Here is a 19,814-nt window from a genome sequence, read left to right on the forward strand (position 1 = left end):
TTATTGATATTACCAAAGATAAACTGGAATTTAGACAGTTTAATATTTTTTTTCAAGTTTCATATTTGATTGGTAGCAGAACTCAGTCAAAAGGCAGGTCTGAGTTAGTTCTTAACAAGTATTTTATATAGCTCTTTAGAAATATAAAGACTTTTAAGAGCTATGTGATGAAATTTTGATTGACCCTGGAAGCCATTGATTTTCAAACTTGTATAACTAGAGTTTCAGATGTGACTCAGGATACTGTGGGAGGTGAAAAAAAGGAAGCTGGCATGCAGAGCATTCCCCATCAAAATCAAGTGTAGTTCCACTTTTCTTTCATGTATTGTGGCTTGATAGATTGCGGGTTTCATGCAAGGAGTGATGTAGTCAAATACATATTTTAGATCATTTTGGCACCTCTATGGAGAGTGGAGGAGGGCAAGCTTGAAAGAAGGGAGAATAATTTAGAGTCTACTGCTGCAATATAAGGGATAAGAAGACGAGGACACAGTGAGGCTGTAGAAGAGAACTATGTAGGATGTAAAATCAGTGGGATTTGGTCATTGGATGAGGGGGTAATAAAGAGGACCAAAGTTTAAACTAGAAACTTTTTCTAGTTTTCTCTCTGTGTCTTATTCATTGTTATATCTTCCTATATATATATATCTTCTTTTTCCCAGTGAATATGATTATACTTAGTTTTTGTAATAAAAAAATCCAAATTATCATTGTCTTAATATTCAAGTTATAGAATAAACAACTTTTGTTACTGCTGCCTAATGAGGTGTATGGTCTGATTTGGAAGGTACATTGGCAAGATATATTGTTTCATTCTCTTCCTGTTGCCTTTTTTTAAGTTACTGCTCATTTTTGTAACACCTTATAAAAATTACAATATGTTGTTATTCCCTGATCCAAGAAATGGAAGGTTTAACATTTAGGGTTTGTTTTGTTTTGTTACTTTTTTACATTTAACTTATATGCTGATTTTAAACATATAGCTAAAATCTTTAAAAGTTACCATATCTATATAATTTATATTTGATTAAGAAATAGAACATAATGAGCTCTCCAAAACTCCCCTTCATGTTTCCTTCTAGTCACTTTTATCTTGTCAAAGCTAATCATGACACATATTTTTGACCCCTTATTGAAGTCTCAGCTACTTATTTCTTCATTTTGAGAATATCAACTTATAGAGAAAGTTAAGAATGCAAAAATCTAAGCTATTATTTTCCTTCTTTCCATAGAACTTTTTTTTTTTTGGTTTAGTGAAGTATCAGAGTCAGTAACAATTTTATTTTATTTAATTTATGGTACCAGGAAAAGAACCCAGGGCTTACTTGCATACTAGTCATTTTCCATCCCTGAGCTACAGTCTTTCTTTTATTTTAAGGCTGAAATGTGCAGTTTGTCATGAAAGTATAATATTACTGTCAATATTTGAGATAATTAAATTTGTTTTTGGTAATACATATATTACTAAGTTCTATATTTTGTTTTTCCAGAGTTAATTAATTTTATTTTTCTCTTAAAAAATACTTTTTATGCAGGTTCTTGAGTTAGTGTTGGAAAACTTTGTTTATCCATGGTACAGGTATGTTCTCTCTATAAGATCTTTCTTCTTTAATACAGTGAATACCATCAAGTTAAGCATGCTAATGATGTATTTTTAGTCTAAGCCAAGATTCCTCAGTTTTTGACATTTTAGGCCAAATTTTTGTCATGGGGAGGGGGCCCGGCTGTATTATGTATAATATGATATTTAGCACCATTTCTGACCTCTTATTTCCTTTGCCTTTCTGACTATGAAACATGTATTCAGAGATTATCAAATATTACCTGTGGCATAGTTGGTCCTAGTTAAGAATCATTGATGTAGGAAATCAACTAATAATTTAAAGATAATAAAGGGAAAAAACAAAAGCCTTTGACTGACTGCTTTTATTTTTGGTGGTACTAGGCATTGAGCCCATAGGTGTTCTATCACTGAGTATGCCCCAGCTCTTTAAAAAAAAATAAATAATATGCATAAATAATATGCTAGCTAACTTGTGATCCTTTTGCCTCAGCCTCTCCTGAGTCAGTGGGATTACAGGTGTGCACTACTGAGCCAGGCCTAGTCTGTTTTTTTTTTTTTAAATATATATGTATCAATTTTTAGTTGTAGTTGGACACAATACCTTTATTTTGTTTATTTATTTTTATGTGGTGCTGAGGATTGAACCCAAGGCCTTGCACCTGCTAGGCAAGCCCTCTATCACTGAGCCACAACTGCAGCCCTAGTCTGTTTTTTTAAAGAAAAGAACTTGTAGAGTTTTTCATCACTTCAAAATGTAGTAATTTAATAATTTTGCACACAGTTTTCACATTTTAAATAATTATACCTGGGGTGGGGGGAGTCTATAATTTAGATGTTTCATTAAATTCAAAGTTAATTTCAGTAGATTCCCTAGAAAAATTAACCATGTTTTTTTTTCCCAAAATAAGAAAATTGTTTTTCTCTATATCTTGCAGAACATAGAAAATATTCTAGATCTGGAAAAAAAATGTATAGTTTGAGAATCAGAGAGATACAACATATTCATTTAATGAATATACATTTCCTTAAATAAAACATGTTTAACTACCTATTTGAACACATAAGCCTGTATGACTTATAATGTATAATGACATCTATATTAATTTTATATTGATTGAGTATATTTTGAATATTCTATTTTAAAAATGCTACTACTTGAGTTCATCTAGTATAACCATATTAAGAAAATTCTAATATGTCGATCATATGTCATATTTTCCTGAAAATTAATTTTTCCTGTATATTATGATTTCTTTTGTGTCTTAAATATGGAGCTGGAATGTTTATCATTTAAAACAAAGCTGATGATGAAGCCTTTTATAAATTGAATCCTTTCTTGAAGATGCCCTTACTTCAACTCATCCCCTAATTAGGACTATTCAGATGTAAAATCTGGTTGTATTTCTAATTGTTAAAGCATTGTATTTTCTCCACAGTGTAGCTATTGATGTTGTAATATCTGCTTTCTGAGTAAAATAGAGGCATGGGTGCTACTATTGTCTTCCTTATTCTGTTAAGGGACTTAACAGCACCATCTTCAAGTTTAGGATGTCACCATTATATATATCTTTCTTGCCTTTGATTAGGAAAATGCTCTAATTCTTTTAGGGACCTCAAGACTTTAAGAAAATGAAAGATATCACTTCAGATGATATGGAAATTTTGGTTTAAAAATGTTTGCGTTTCAGTTTATTTTCTTTTTCAAATAGAGCACACATTTAAAAAAACTTTTACACTTATATTATCATAAATATTTTACACTCACTTAAATTTTTTTGTATCAAATTTCTTTGGTGATGCTTAGAAGATGATCTTAGTTATATATAAAAAAAGACTGTACACATGTATGTCTGCAAGGAAATATATGTTACATTTTAGTTAATCTTGATTATGTCATGGTATTAAAATTATGAGTGGTGTTTTAATTTTTATTTATTTCTTCTATTGTGCAATTGAATGCATTATTTGTAAATAAAAAGAAAAATAGCAACAGTAAAAGGGAAAAAAATGAGGAAGTTTTTTTTTCTCAGTTTCAAGAAGGTAAAACTGTGTTTCTCTGAACTTCTGAATGTTTACTTTTCTCCTAAATTGAAGGGATGTGACGGATGATGAGTCCTTTGTTGACGAACTGAGAATAACATTACGATTTTTTGCATCTGTTTTAATACGAAGAATTCACAAGGTATATGTTTATAATGAGAAATTTGGGGCTTGGGGACTTTATCACTATGAACAAGATTATTTTAAATCTTACTTTTACATTCTCTTATGCCATATATTAATTTTTCTTCACTTTTGATATTTTAGGTTAAAAAATTAATAAATCACTTTTAATCCACTCATCAGTTTTGCTTTAAAGTTTGGTTAACTTGGTTTGTGGAAATTAGAATGAAAAGTTACTATAGGAAAAAAAATCATGTTTTAGTTAAATGAATTTATTGAATTATAATAATCTATAATAATTTATTGATTATAATCTACCTTAAAAATTTTTTGAGCCATATTTTATATATGTTTGGATCTTTGCCTATATGTATATATTTATAGTATATTGACTGTAGACACATACTTATCTACTACTGCTTTGTCAATTCAATAGGATTAAACATATTAACAATGATTTAATATATACTTGTCATTAATTAATAAAATAGAGATTACTCTTATAAATATTTCTATATTCATTTGAGAAATGAGCAATACATTCAACCAGTTCACGGAATAGAAATATAAAATAGCCAATGAACAACTGAAAATAGGTTGTGTCACATCAAATGTAAGTTGTTAGGAGGTACTATTACCTATCAGACTGGGAAAGTTAAAAAAGGATGTAAAATCTAATAATGGTGATTGTGGGGAAAGAGCAAGTGCAAATCCAGATTGGTATAATTTACATTTGAGGGTAGTTTGGTAATCTTAATTTTTAAATTACATATGTAGTATATATGTATATATATGTGTGTGTATATATATATTTTATACTGGGAAGCTAACCCAGGGTTCCTTTACCACTGAGTTATATCCCCAGCCCTTTTTATTTTTTAATTGAGAAATGGTCTTACTAAGTTGCTTAAAATCTTGCTAAATTGCCTGTAATCTTTATTAAGACTTGGTGGTGGTCTGTAATCTCAGCAGCTTGGTGGCTGAAGTAGGAAGATCACAAATTTAAAGCCAGCTTTGGCAACTTGGTGAGGCCCTAAGCAACTTAGAAGATCATCTTCAAAAAGGGATGGGGTTGTGACTCAGTGCTTAAGCACCCTGGGTTCAATCCCTAGTATTCCTCCCCCCCCCCCGCCCCCAACAAAAAGTGTGTATTCCCAAATTCAATTCTGTTTTTATAATATGTTAGGGAAATAATCAAAGATATATATAAAATATATATTCAAAGATTTATTTCATTATAATTTGTAATAAGGAAAATTGAAAAGAAAACCTAATACCCACTGATTGGATTATTCTTTTGGTACGTATAATATATACTAACTATAAGCCATGAAACATTGTTCTGTAGAATACTGCTAATTTACATGGGAAATATTTATCTTAAATAGTAAGTGGAAGAGCCTGGAAAGTAATTTATTTGGTATGTATTTAAAGACATATTTGTCCTTATTACTGTTAATACTTATTGTGGTTGTGGACTGTTGCTGAATTTTGTTTTTTTCTCTGCACTTCTTTATGTTTGCCATTTTTTTTTTGCATTGAGCATTTATGGTTTTTGAAAAAAGTTGATAACCAATTTAGTAAGAAATATCAGATGTTGGGCTGGGGATGTGGCTCAAGCGGTAGCGCCCTCACCTGGCATGGGCGGAGCGCTGGGTTCGATCCTCAGCACCATATTAAAAATAAAGATATTGTGTCCACCGAAAACTAAAAAATAAATATTAAAAAATTCTCTCTCTCTCTCTCTCTCTCTCTCTTAAAATAAAAGAAATATCAGATATTGATGATAGGCCATTTAAATTATAGCTTTTCTGAAAAAAATTAAAATATTGTTCTCTTTACAATGAATTAGTTAATAGAAAATTCTGCTCTGTTGGACTTTGAGATAACCTACAGGATTCTAAAATAATAGCACCTCATACTTGAAGTGTGAGACATATATATTTTATAATGGCTTTATTGAAATTATTTACATGTCATATAGTTCACCCATTAAAGTATATAGTTCAGGGACTTCTAGCATATTCATGTCACAGAGTTGTACAAACATAACCACAATCAATTTTAGAATATTTTTTATCACCTAGTAAGAGACTTTGTATTCTTTAGCCATAAACCCCAACACTTATCTCCTCAGCCATAGCCAACTACAATTTTACTTTTCTATCTCAATGGATTTGTCTGTTCTAGACATTTTATATAAATGGAATCATATAATATGTGGCCTTTTGTGGCTGGTTTCTTTCACTTAGCATAATCGTCTTATCCATGTTTTCATTCTTTTAAATATCTTTATTTAATTTATTTACTTATATGTGGTGTTGAGGGTCGAGCCCAGGGCCTCGCATGTGCTAGGTGAGCACTCTATCACTGAGCCAAACCAGCCCCATGTTTTCATTTTTCATGTCCAAATAATATAGCACTGTATTTTGTTTATATATGCTGTAATTTGTTTAGCCATTGTTCAGGTGATGGACATTGGATTCTTTTGACCTTTTGGTATAGTGAGCCTGTGAGCATGTGTGTACAAGGTGCCTTTTTATTTTTTGGTAAATACCTGGTGTATATATTTGGGAGTATAATTGCCAGGTCAAATAGTAACTCTGTTTCACACTTTTGAGGTACTGCCATATTGTTTTCCAGAGTGGCTGAACCATTTACATTATTATTAGCTGTGTATAAATATTTTGATTTGTCCACATCCTTGTAAGATTTGGTTCTCCCTTTTTTTCAACCAGTTCTAGTGACTGTGAGTGGTGTTTCATTGTGACTGAAATCTGTATTGGATTTCATTTGATATGTATTTCATTGCAGAAATATGTACTCAGATACTTTGCCCATATTTTGTCTTTTTGTTATTGAGTTGCAAAAGTTCTTTATATATTCTAGATATAAGTTCTTTATCATATACCTGATTTGTCAATATTTTCTTCCATTCTCTGAATTATTGTGCTATGTATTCTTCTAATTTTATCAGCATCACTGTCTTGAGAGATGAATGGGTCATTACAATGTCAATTTCATGGAAAGTAATTATGTCAAAGTGTCAGAGGTAGTAAAAGGAAAAAAGTATTAGGCCTGGGTCACCTTACTACTACTATGTTCTATCTTTGACCAAATAAGGTCAATTGAAAGTGGATCATGAAAACAAAGTATAATTTAAGCTTCATGGATTTTTTAAATCAAAATTTAGTTAACAAATTATTATTTTGCCTTTTGAGTCTGACCTGCAGTTCTAAAATGGAACTTACAAATGAAAATCTTCACAAATATTCTGAGAGACAAGATTTTGTAAAATGTTTGAAAACTAAGATATCTTGTTTTTGTTTTTTTGATAAATATGAGAACACCATAATTTGTAATCATTGTGTACTAAGGGACTAAGGATAAATGGAAGAGTAATGTTATTTTGCAATGAGGCCTAATACTAGCAAAAATATTCCCATTTATTGAACATGTTGGATCTTATGTAGTCAAAAGATATCTGTAAACTTCTCTGAGTTTTACCAGCCAATCACTAAATATTTGTGGGTTTTTGATCTTAGATTATCCCTGTGATTTTATTCCTTCCTTAACGTGAAATATTTCTTTTTTTTTTTTTTTTTTTTTTTTTTTTTTTTTTTTTTTTTTTTTTTTTTTTTTTTTTAAAGAGAGAGTGAGAGAGAGAGGGGGACAGAGAGAGAGAGAGAGAATTTTAACATTTATTTATTTTTTCTTAGTTCTTGGCGGACACAACATCTTTGTTGGTATGTGGTGCTGCTGAGGATCGAACCCGGGCCGCACGCATGCTAGGCGAGCGCGCTACCGCTTGAGCCACATCCCCAGCCCCCGTGAAATATTTCTTATACCTCAGGTGTTAAGTTTTATGGTGGAAGATAAGCCTATTGAAGTCTAATAAACATTCTTTCTGGTGATTTCATTTCAAGTTTATTTTGTTATTTCATTTTTTGCCTCTATTCGGTGTATACATATTGCCCTTAATCCTTCTCTAACCTATGATAATCACTTGGCATTTAGCCTTTACATTGAAAAATGTTGGTGGAGAGAAAAGAAACTGAATACTGTTTTTCTAAGTAGGATTCTTTTATTTATCTTAAAACCAGGTTCATCTTGTGAGCTGAATGAAAAAATTCATTTTCAATTAACTTTTTAGTAAACAGAAATCTATAGCTTCAAGGGATGATAAGTTACTGGAGGTTTTTAAGACACATTTAAAACAAAGAACATATATAAAAATAAGCTAGGAATAAAGGTATTATTTTGTGGGAATATTTCCCTCTTTAGTCTATAAGTATTAAGATAAATTTTTAATGGTGTGATAAATAACTGTTTCAGTTAGTATTAAATGCTTTTAAAGTATGTTTTTTGAAAAAATCTGAATAATATCTATCATTTTTGAATTTTTATTATAAGTGCACAATTAATAATCATAGTTATGCGATATAAAGTGTGATTCATGAATACAATGTGGAATAATTAAATCCAACTATTTGATATATCTGTCACCTAAAATAGTTATTCTTTTTTGTGGTGAGAACATTTGAAATTTACTTTGAACAATTTTGAAATGTATAACTCTTATGAACTATAATAGAACTATAATGTCAAAAATATTCTCCCTAATGCCTCAAATTTTAAAATATGTTCCAGTATCTTATTGCCATTTAGTGACAATTATTTTTAAAGTTTTATATTAATTTTGAATTTATCTAGGTGGATATTCCATCTATTATAACCAAGAAACTGTTAAAAGCAGCAATGAAGCATATAGAAGTGATAGTTAAAGCCAGACAGAAAGGTAATGTTTTCTACTTACTGTTTGAGTGATTTTGATTTTATATACCAACTTTCACCTGATATATTAAATGGTATTAATGGAAGTTAATTTAGATCATATCATTGGTGTATTTGCTCTTTGATATAATTCTGTTATGAGAAACATTTCCAATTATATGTTTACAATTATTCTGTGTTCTTATAAATTTATAATAAGTAAAATAATTTCAGGGCTGGGAATATAGTTCAGTGGTGAATGCTTGCCTAATGTATGTGAGGTCCTCGGTTTATCCCTGGCAATGCAAAAATACAAAAAATAAAAACACCCACCCCCAAAAAACCAAAACAACAAGAAAATATATATCTCTTCAATATACTTAAGAAAGGAATGATGATCTTCAGTATACTTAAAAAAGGAATGTGTGTAGAAGAGTTTGAGTACATATAACTTAATTGTTAAATTAAAAAAATTAACTTTTAAAATCATTGTTATATCACTGACAAAAACACACTAGAGGTAATATCTTTGTTGTAGCTATGTCATAAAGGTGATTTTACTATAGGAAGAAAAATAGGAAAACTATTTTTATAGTTTTGACATTACCATAATATTATATGATTGGAATTATAAAAGTATGTTTCAGACTGGTTTCTTTCATTTAGTAATAGGTGTTTAGGCTCATCTGTATCTTTTTATGGCTTGATAACTCATTTCTTATTGTTACTCAATTATATTCTGTTGTATGGATATACTATACTTTGTTTATTCCATTTACTTATTGAAAGGCATCTTGGTTCTTCCGATTTTTGACACTTATAAATAAAGCTGCTATAAATATTTATAAGTTTTTGTATGAGAAAAGTACTAATGTGGTGCTCGGGATTGATCCCACATAGCCTCACACATCCTGGGCAAGTACTCTATCATTGAGTTATACCCCTAGTCCATGAAATGCAATTTCAATATAGTTTTTTTTTATTAGTTACCCATGACAGTACAATGATCTTGACATATCATACATTTGAATCAAATGGAGTATAATTTCTTATTTTTCTGAGTGCACAGGTTATAGAATCACATTGGTTATACAGTCACGTATATCAATATAGTTTTAATTTTGTTCCAACGACCACCACTGACAAACCTCTAAACATCAGCCTGCAAGTACATGGAGCCACCTTTTTTAGCTTTAATTCATCAGTTTAATAAAATTCCCCAATTATTTTGCCTCTATAAAAGTGATGTTATATGTAGAGACAGATTAGTTTGAGTGAAAGTCTTTTTTTTTTTTGGTAATGGGGATTGAACCCAGGAGTGCTTACCCAAGAGTGAAACTCTTGTTGAATCTTTGGAAGAAAGGGGTTGGTGGTTTGCTACTATTTATGTAAAAAAAATCATCCTCCCTAATAAAACTACCATAAAATGCAAATTTCTTGCATTAATCACATTGTAGTTAATAAAATCCATAGAATTAAAAGACTAGATAATTAGGAGGGATCTAATTTTATTCAGATATTCTGGTATTCTACATGTAATGACAATGAACTAAACTTGGAAAAAAGGTTTTCAACTGCTTGATTTTTCATTTTTTAAAAATATTTATTCTCAAGCTTTAGGTGGATACAATATTTTTATTTTACATTTATGTGGTGCTGAGGATCGAACCCGGTCCCTTGTGCTTGCTAGGCGAGCACTCTGCCACTGAGCCACAATCCCAGCCCCATCATTTATTTTTTGAATTTGTTTTCAAAATTATGTATAATTTAGGAAATAAAAGATTCACCTCTTCATCTGTAGTCATCCTGTCCTTGATGTTCTTTGCTTAATCTGCCTCTTTTTTTGGGGAGCGGGGGAAATCAAGGATTGAACCTAGGGGCACTCGACCATTAAGCCACATCCTCAACCCTATTTTTGTATTTTATTTAGAGACAGAGTTTCACTGAGTTGCTTAGTGCCTTGCTTTTTGCTGAGGCTGGCTTTGAACTCTCTATTTTCTTGCTTCAGCCTCCTGAGCCTCTGGGATTACAGGTGTGCACACCATGTATTGCTTTATCTGCCTCTTGAGAAGGGGAATTACATAGAAGTTTTCTATCTATGAAAGTACTTCTATGACTTATTGAATACACACACACACACACACACACACACAGTAGAAGCATTGACTTAATTTAAATTAAGTAATGAGTATGCAGAGGGATTATACTTCAGATTGTCTACCTGAAGATATTAATTGTCATGGATTCTGGGGACTTTTTAAAAAATATTTTGCTTTAGTTGTAGTTGGACACAAAATCTTTATTTTTATTTTTGTGTAGTGCTGAGGAATGAACCCAGCACCCAGCACATGGTAGGCCAGCACTCTACCGCTGAGGCTCAACCCCAGCCCCAGTCCTTTCCTTTCATCAGCTGCAAATAGCCAACTGATGAGGCATTTGATACTGGTGATTAATATGTTTTGTATTCCAACATCTGTATTTTGCTTATATAATCCCATTAAGGTTTCCCCCTCTTTTTAAATTTTTTTAAATATTTTGTCCAATCTCTTCGATTTCTCATTAAGTAGGTCTAAAATATTCTCACATCTGACAGATATTGAATAGATTACAGCCTAGTGATTAATTTATACAACGTGTGTGAATACTTAATTATATCAAATATTAGAATTATGTATTCTACAAGATGACTTTTCAGTATTAAAAGTTAATGACTATTTGCTAATGCCCAAAGGACTTTTCTCAATTGTTTAAAATTATATCAGGAAAGAAGTAGAGCTGGGATTTAGCACAGCTTAGTCTTCTGAATTTAGATCTATTCTTGTCATATAAATTTTTAGAAAATTCAACGTGCCAAATTTATGGTGGGAAAAAGCTTAGCCAATAATTTAAAATGCATTTCTTCTATAAACTGTTCTTTGCCAGTTCTGCTTTAGTACCTCAGGTACAACAGATAGGGTGCATTTTTTTTTTTTGAGGTACTGGTTATTGAACCCAGGGGTACTCTACCACTGAGCTATACCCCCAGCCCTTTTTATTTTTTTCATTTTGAGGCAGAGTCTCACCTCTTCCCTCAGTTTGCTGAATATCTGGGATTACAATAAAAATATATATATATCAGATTTAGTGCCTGGCCTTTAAAAATTTTTTTCTGTTAATATAACTTTTATAATCAGTTAATATTTACAAAGAAGTCTGTCTATTCTGGATTTGTACCTTATACTGTTTTACACCTCTTGATTTCACATTCTGGCAAAAGGTTTAGAATTTATCCAGGTGTTTTAGTCAGCTTTTTCACTGATGTGACTAAAGAACCTGACCAGAACAACTATAGAGGAAGAGAATTTTATATGGGGCCTCACACTTTTAAAGGTCTTAGTCCATAAAAGGTTGGCTCCATTGCTCAGGGCTCTGAGGCAGAACTTCATGGTGGAAGAGTATGGCAGAGGAAAGCAGCTCACATGGTGATCAGATAGCAGAGAGAGACTTTTGCCACACCTCCAGTGAACCATTTCAGTTACCACTCAGTTAACTCCTGTTGGGGGATAAATTCACTGATTGGGTTAAGTCTCTCACAACCCAATCATTTATCCTCTGAACATTCTTGCACTGTCTCACATGTGAGCTTTTGGGGGATACCTCACATCCAAACCATAACATCAGGGAAGCCAGTTTCTATAACAGATCTAAAGGTTATCTGGATGAAATTAGTGTAAAAACAGGTATAATAAAATTTTGATTAATTCTCTTTCTGTAGAAGCTTAACATAATCTAACTTTTGATAACCTGTGTGTGCTAAAGCACACTATCTGTAGCTTTTTCTACTTTAAAAAATCATTTGCTATTTTTATATCATGATTTTTAGATTCTTGTTTGGGGAAAAGGACCATTATCAGTTTATTAAAAAAATAAGCAAATTTTCAACAATGAAGAATTTCTCTCTTTATATTCATTCATTTTCTTTCTTTCTTTTCTTTTTTTTTGTCTTGGGTTGTTTTACCAATACATTTCCAGCCCTTTTTTCTTTTATGTATTTGATTATTTTTATTTTTGAGATAGACTCTTGCTAAGTTGTTGAGGCTGACCTCAAATGTATGGTCCTCCTACCTCAATCTCTTTAGTTGCTGGGATTATAGACTTTGCACCACCATGCCCAACTATATTTATTTTCTGAAAAATTTCCCTATGGAATAAATATTGAAAAGAGAGCGAGGTCTAGGAAAGGGATGATTAGGTCAAAATGGCTGAAGTTACTTAATATTGCTTAACTTGTTTTCAATATTTATTTTTTATTTTTGTTTATAGTAAAAAATACAGAATTTTTACAGCAAGCTGCTTTAGAAGAATATGGTCCCGAGCTTCATGTGGCTTTGAGAAGCCGAAGAGATGAATTACATTATTTAAGGAAACTTACTGAATTACTTTTCCCCTATATTTTGCCTCCTAAAGCAACAGACTGCAGGTATAAATAGACTAGAAAATATCATAGAAGTACTTATATACCATGCTATATGTATATTGCTGTTCTTGATTATATAAGAATTCACTAAATCTTGGTATTAATTTATGATTTCAATAGTTTTTCATTTGAAGAAAATAATTTATTACATCTTAGGTGTTGCTTAGAAGTTTTTCTTAATGGATCTGGATCTTGGAAATCAAAGATAAATAAAGAATTAATTTTCTTTTTTGAGGTCATTATATTTTATTTTCTTGGTGTTCCTCTTTAAAGACATGTTCATTATGATTCTTGTAGGCAGAAACATTTTTGACAAACTATACAGACAAATTTGGGTTTTAAGATATCCAACTCAGAATAATGCTTAAAGGTCAACAAATCCATTCTTTCTTATTCTAATAGAAGTACCTTTAGATTGTTCCATAAGTTACCTGGTTACTGTTATCCTAATAGTTCTTAGAAATCATGGCTTATTTTACTGATATACTTTAAATATTAACTTTGTTTTTGAAAGCATTTTGTTTTAATATTTTTTGTTGTTTTAATATTTTAATGAAGATATCTTTAGCTAGGTACACTGGTGTGTGCCTTAAATCCTTGTTACTTGGGAGGCTGAGGCAGGAAGACTTAAGATACGAGGCCAGCCTTAGCAAATTAGTGAAACCTCATCTCAAAAGACAAAAATATATCAAATTCAATATCATAATTACAGAGTAATTATACTATTAAACATTTTAGTCTTAAACATTAGTTTAAAATGCAGACTACAATTCAGAAGTCTTGGATGGGACCTGAGATTCTGTTTTTCCAACAAACACCCAAATGTTACTCATGCTACTGGATACAGAACTGGACTTGGGAGTCCTAACTTAGCTAAAACAGACTGTTATTTCAAAGAGGAAAAAATATTCTCTAATATGAGGGGCATTAGAAAACAGTTCCTTCCATAAAAATACTTAAAATGTAGTTTAAGTCTGTTTTAGCTAAGATAGGACTCCCAAGTCCAGTTCTGAATCCAGTAGCATGAGTAACATTTGGGTGTTTGTTGGAAAAACAAAATCTCAGGTCCCATCCAAGACTTCTGAATTGTAGTCTGCATTTTAACAAAATCTTTAGGTAGGTAGTATGCATTTGCAAATTAAGAACTATTGTAAATAATTAAATGTTTATTTCTTTTCCCAGGTCCTTGACCTTACTTATAAGAGAGATCCTGTCTGGTTCTGTGTTCCTTCCTTCTTTGGATTTTCTAGCTGATCCAGTAAGAAATATTTAAAAAATTCTTTCAATTATAAAATATACTTAACATAAAACTCATTGTCTTAAACATTTTTATGTATACAATTTGGTGGTATTAGATATATTCATTTTTTAAATAACTTTATTTATTTACTTGTTTATATATATATGTACTGCTGAGGATCGAACCCAGGGTCTCACATGTTCTAGGCAAGAGCTCTACCACTTAGCCACAACCCCAGCCTGAGATAATTTCATTTTTTTATGCAATCATCACTATCATCCATCTCTAGAACTTTTTGTCTTGAAAAACTAAAACTATACCCATTAAACAATAATTCCTCATTGCTTCCATCAGCCCTGGCAACCACTACTCTTTCTGTCTTTGTAAATTAGACTACTCTAGGTACTTTATATAAGTGGAATCATAGTGTTCCCTTAAGTTGTTGTCTTATTTCACTTAACATAATGTCCTCAAGCTTCTTTCATGTTGCAGCATGTGTTAGAATTTTTTTTCATTTCCAACACTGAGTAATAGTCTTTTGTAGGTATGTATCACATTTTGCTTATCTGTTTATCCATTGATGGACAATTGGATGACTCCCATCTTTGATCTAGCAGGATTTTGAAGAAATGGGAATAATAAACATTTCAGATACCAAAATTAGATTTTTTCTGCCCATTTTCACTAAGGTTAAGAACTTGCATTATGGAATTTAAAAATGTCTCTGTTTAATAAATAAATGCAGATGCTTAGCCATTGCTCCATTTGTTTTGTTATTTTTCTAGAAAATTATATAATACCAAAATCCTGAGAATTCTGGGCAGGATACAATAATGGAATTACTTTGACTTATGTTTATTATTTTTTACTAGGATACTGTGAATCATTTGCTTATAATCTTCATAGATGACAGCCCAGTGAGTATTGAACATATTAGAAAACTCCTCAGATTTACCAGTTTTTGATTCTGAATGTCAAATCACGTGTCAATTTTACTAAGTTAATTCTTTTTCTTCAAAGCCTGAAAAAGCAACAGAACCAGCTTCCCCTTTGGTTCCATTCTTGCAGAAATTTGCAGAACCTAGAAATAAAAAACCATCAGTGAGTATTTTCTGCAATAAAATTATATTTGCTAACAGCCAATTTTAGAACACTTTATATAGCTTTAACTTACTCTTCCTCCTATATTGTATCAAGGTGCTGAAGTTAGAATTGAAGCAAATCAGAGAGCAACAAGATCTTTTATTTCGTTTTATGAACTTTCTGAAACAAGAAGGAGCCGTACATGTGTTGCAGTTTTGTCTGACTGTTGGTAAGGCAAATACTTGTGTATTTTGCTAGTCTTTTTAGAACTTTTTAATGTATTAGAATATTTAGATCAGATGTAGTGTTGTGTAACCATCTGTCATTGTACTAAATTTTATTTATTAGATATTCTAAGAGCAGTTCTAAGTCCCACTCACATTCCGGATTGAAGCATAAGCTATGATTGATTACAGTCAAATCCTAATGTCTGAAAAAAAAAAAAAAAACTATTAAAAGTTTAGTATAATGAGAAAATGTTAAAACCCTCCATTAATGGTCCAAATCAATATTACTTTGTCACAGTTTTTGTTAAGAAATGTGGTTAAATAATCAAATATAAAAATATTTTGTTTTGATTATAGACTATATAATATCATGGATTATTGGATTCATGAGAAACTTTATGGACTGTCTATGAAGATTTCTTTTAATGCATGTAACTCCTTTTTAAAATATAACTTCAAAAAGTTATATTTTAAAATATAACTTTAAATATAGAAAGTGAAACATAGAACTAAAAGATACATTTTGATCACTTAAAAATGTATTCATCCTTATAACCTACATCTTTATCAAAGTACAGAACATTTCCATCATCCTAAAAGTTCTCTTTACAATTCTTCTCAAGAGATTCATCCCTGCCTCTATTCCTGCCAAAGCAATCACTGATCTCCTTTCTCTTGCCACAAATTACTGTTGCCTTAAAATTTCCTCATATAAATGAAGTCACATAATCTGTACTTTTGTGCCTGGCTTCTTCTATTCAGGATAATGTTTCTTTTATGACTCGTCCTTCTTCTTGTATAGATTAGTAGTTTACTCTTTTTATTATTTCTCTATTCCATTGTATGAATATGCTACGACTCCTTTATCTAATTTCCTTGTAGATGGGTATCTGAATTGCTTCCACTTTTGGGCTATTTTGAATAAAGAGACTATGACCATTTTTGTCGAAAGCTTTTTGTGGGCCTATATTTAACAATAGAGATATAGAATTGTATATGGATATAGAATATGGATGTACAATTACAGGGTTATACAGTGGATGTATGATTTTATAAGAAACTGCCTAATTGTTTTCCAAGATGTTTGTGCTATTTTTACTCTCCTGCTATAAATGAGAGTTCTAGTTCCTCCACATGTTTACTAAAATTTGGTGGTGTTTAACTTTTTTTTTTATGTATTATTTTTTATTTTTCTCAGTAAATATTGTTTCTGATAACTATTATATGTTTCTGTAAATCTAGAGCTTTTTCTTTTTCTTTTTTTTTTATTGTTGGTCGTTCAAAACATTACATCTTTCTTGATGTATCATATTTCACAATTTGATTCAAAAGGGTTATGAACTCCCATTTTTACCCCGTATACAGATTACTGAATCACATCAGTTACATCAATTACATTTCCATTGATTTACATATTGCCATTCTAGTGTCTGATGAATTCTGCTCTCTATCCTATCCTCTACTATCCCCCCTCCCCTCTCCTCCCCTCCCCTCCCCTCTCCTCCCCTCCCCTCCCCTCTTCTCTCTCAACCCCCTCTACTGTAAAACATTTCTTCCACTTGTATTATTCTTCCCTTACCCCTCACTTCCTCTTGTATGTAATTTTGTATAACCCTGAGGATCACCTTCCCTTTCCATGCAATTTCCCTTCTCTCTCCCTTTCCCTCCCCTCTCTCATCCCTATTAAATGTTAATCTTCTTCTCCTGTTCTTCGTCCCTACTCTGTCCTTAGTTACTCCCCTTATATCAAAGAAGTCATTTGGCATTTGTTTTTTAAGGATTGGCTAGCTTCACTTAGCATAATCTGCTCTAATGCCATCCATTTCCCTCCAAATTCTATGATTTTGTCATTTCTTAATGCAGAGTAATACTCCATTGTGTATAAATGCCACATTTTTTTTTTATCCATTCATCTATTGAAGGGCATCTAGGTTGGTTCCACAATCTTGCTATCGTGAATTGTGCTGCTATGAACATCGATGTAGCAGTGTCCCTATAGCATGCTCTTGTTAGGTCTTTAGGGAATAGACCGAGAAGGGGAATAGCTGGGTCAAATGGTGGTTCCATTCCCAGTTTTCCAAGAAATCTCCATACTGCTTTCCAAATTGGCTGCACCAATTTGCAGTCCCACCAACAATGAACCAGTGTACCCTTTTCCCCACATCCTCGTCAGCACTTGTTGTTGTTTGACTTCATAATGGCTGCCAATCTTACTGGAGTGAGATGGTATCTTAGGGTGGTTTTGATTTGCATTTCTCTGACTGCTAGCGATGTTGAGCATTTTTTCATGTACTTATTGATTGATTGTATGTCCTCCTCTGAGAAGTGTCTCTTCAGGTCCTTGGCCCATTTATTGATTGGGTTATTTGTTGTCTTTTTGTCTAATTTTTGAGTTCTTTGTATACTCTGGATATTAGGGCTCTATCTGAAGTGTGAGTAGTAAAGATTTGTTCCCAGGATGTAGGCTTCCTATTTACCTCTCTTATTGTTTCTTTTGCTGAGAAAAAACTTTTTAGTTTGAGTAAGTCCCATTTGTTAATTCTAGTTGTTAACTCCTGCGCTATGGGTGTCCTATTGAGGAATTTGGAGCCCGACCCCACAGTATGTAGATCATAGCCAACTTTTTCTTCTATCAGACTCCGTGTCTCTGATTTGATAGCAAGCTCCTTGATCCATTTTGATTTAACTTTTGTGCATGGCGAGAGAAAGGGATTCAGTTTCATTTTGATGCAAATGGATTTCCAGTTTTCCCAGCACCAGGATGCTATCCTTCCTTCATTGCATGCTTTTAGCCCCTTTATCAAATATAAGATAGTTGTAGTTTTGTGGATTGGTTTCTGTGTCTTCTATTCTGTACCATTGGTCCACCCGCCTGTTTTGGTACCAGTACCATGCTGTTTTTGTTACTATTGCTCTGTAGTATAGTTTGAAGTCTGGTATCGCTATACCGCCTGATTCACACTTCTTGCTTAGCATTGTTTTTGCTATTCTGGGTCTTTTATTATTCCATATGAATTTCATGATTGTTTTATCTATTTCTACAAGAAATGCTGTTGGGATTTTGATTGGCATTGTACTGAACTTATAGAGAACTTTTGGTAATATCGCCATTTTGATGATGTTAGTTCGGCCTATCCATGAACAGGGTATATTTTTCCATCTTCTAAGGTCTTCTTCTATATCTTTCTTTAGGGTTCTGTAGTTTTCATTGTATAAGTCTTTCACCTCTTTTGTTAGGTTGATTCCCAAGTATTTTATTTTTTGGGGGGATATTGTGAATGGAGTAGTTGTCCTCATTTCCGTTTCAGAGGATTTGTCGCTGATACACAGGAATGCATTTGATTTATGCGTGTTGATCTTATATCCTGCCACTTTGCTGAATTCATTTATTAGCTCTAATAGTTTCTTTGTAGACCCTTTTGGGTCTGCTAGGTAAAGAATCATGTCATCTGCAAATAGTGATAATTTAAGTTCTTCTTTTCCTATTTTTATACCTTTAATTTCTTTCGTCTGTCTAATTGCTCTGGCCAGTGTTTCGAGGACTATGTTGAACAGAAGTGGTGAGAGAGGGCATCCCTGTCTTGTACCAGATCTTAGAGGGAATGCCTTCAATTTTTCTCCATTCAGAATGATGCTGGCCTGTGGCTTATCATAGATTGCTTTTACAATGTTGAGGTATGATCCTGTTATCCCTAATTTTTCTAGAGTTTTGAACATAAAGGGATGCTGTACTTTGTCGAATGCTTTTTCTGCATCTATCGAGATGATCATATGGTTCTTATTTTTAAGTCTATTGATGTGATGAATAACATTTATTGATTTCCGTATATTGAACCAGCCTTGCATCCCAGGGATGAATCCTACTTGATCATGGTGTATGATTTTTTTGATATGTTTTTGAATCTGATTCGCCAGAATTTTATTGAGGATTTTTGCGTCTAGGTTCATTAGAGATATTGGTCTGTAGTTTTCTTTCTTTGAAGTGTCTTTGTCTGTTTTAGGCATCAGGGTGATGTTGGCCTCGTAGAATGAATTTGGAAGTTCTCCTTCTTTTTCTATTTCCTGAAATAGTTTGAAAAGTATTGGTGTTAGTTCCTCTTTAAAGGTTTTGTAAAACTCTGCTGTATACCCATCCGGTCCCGGGCTTTTCTTAGTTGGTAGTCTTTTGATGGTTTCTTCTATTTCCTCTATTGTTATTGGTCTGTTTAGGTTGTCTATATCCTCCTGACTCAATCTGGGAAGATCATAAGACTTAAGAAATTTATCTATGCCTTCACTATCTTCTATTTTATTGGAGTATAAGGATTC

At 32.1% G+C, this 19,814-nt stretch overlaps 1 protein-coding gene across 4 annotated transcripts in view; it reads left to right on the top strand.

The window, feature by feature from the left end:
• The window catches only part of Snx14 (sorting nexin 14), a 101,920-nt gene that overhangs the window by 20,934 nt on the left and 61,172 nt on the right, over window positions 1-19,814 (top strand). For all 4 annotated transcript variants that reach the window (XM_005324741.5, XM_013358352.4, XM_021726037.3 and 1 more), the window contains exons 5-12: window positions 1,536-1,579; window positions 3,659-3,746; window positions 8,441-8,525; window positions 12,803-12,959; window positions 14,139-14,214; window positions 15,069-15,113; window positions 15,217-15,297; window positions 15,394-15,508. In XM_005324741.5, coding sequence (XP_005324798.2) covers window positions 1,536-1,579; window positions 3,659-3,746; window positions 8,441-8,525; window positions 12,803-12,959; window positions 14,139-14,214; window positions 15,069-15,113; window positions 15,217-15,297; window positions 15,394-15,508 — 691 coding nt within the window. The remainder of the gene's footprint in view (window positions 1-1,535; window positions 1,580-3,658; window positions 3,747-8,440; window positions 8,526-12,802; window positions 12,960-14,138; window positions 14,215-15,068; window positions 15,114-15,216; window positions 15,298-15,393; window positions 15,509-19,814) is intronic.

The sequence above is a fragment of the Ictidomys tridecemlineatus genome, chromosome 8 (genome assembly GCF_052094955.1).
Source record: "Ictidomys tridecemlineatus isolate mIctTri1 chromosome 8, mIctTri1.hap1, whole genome shotgun sequence".
In the NCBI taxonomy this organism is placed as follows: Eukaryota; Metazoa; Chordata; class Mammalia; order Rodentia; family Sciuridae; genus Ictidomys; species Ictidomys tridecemlineatus.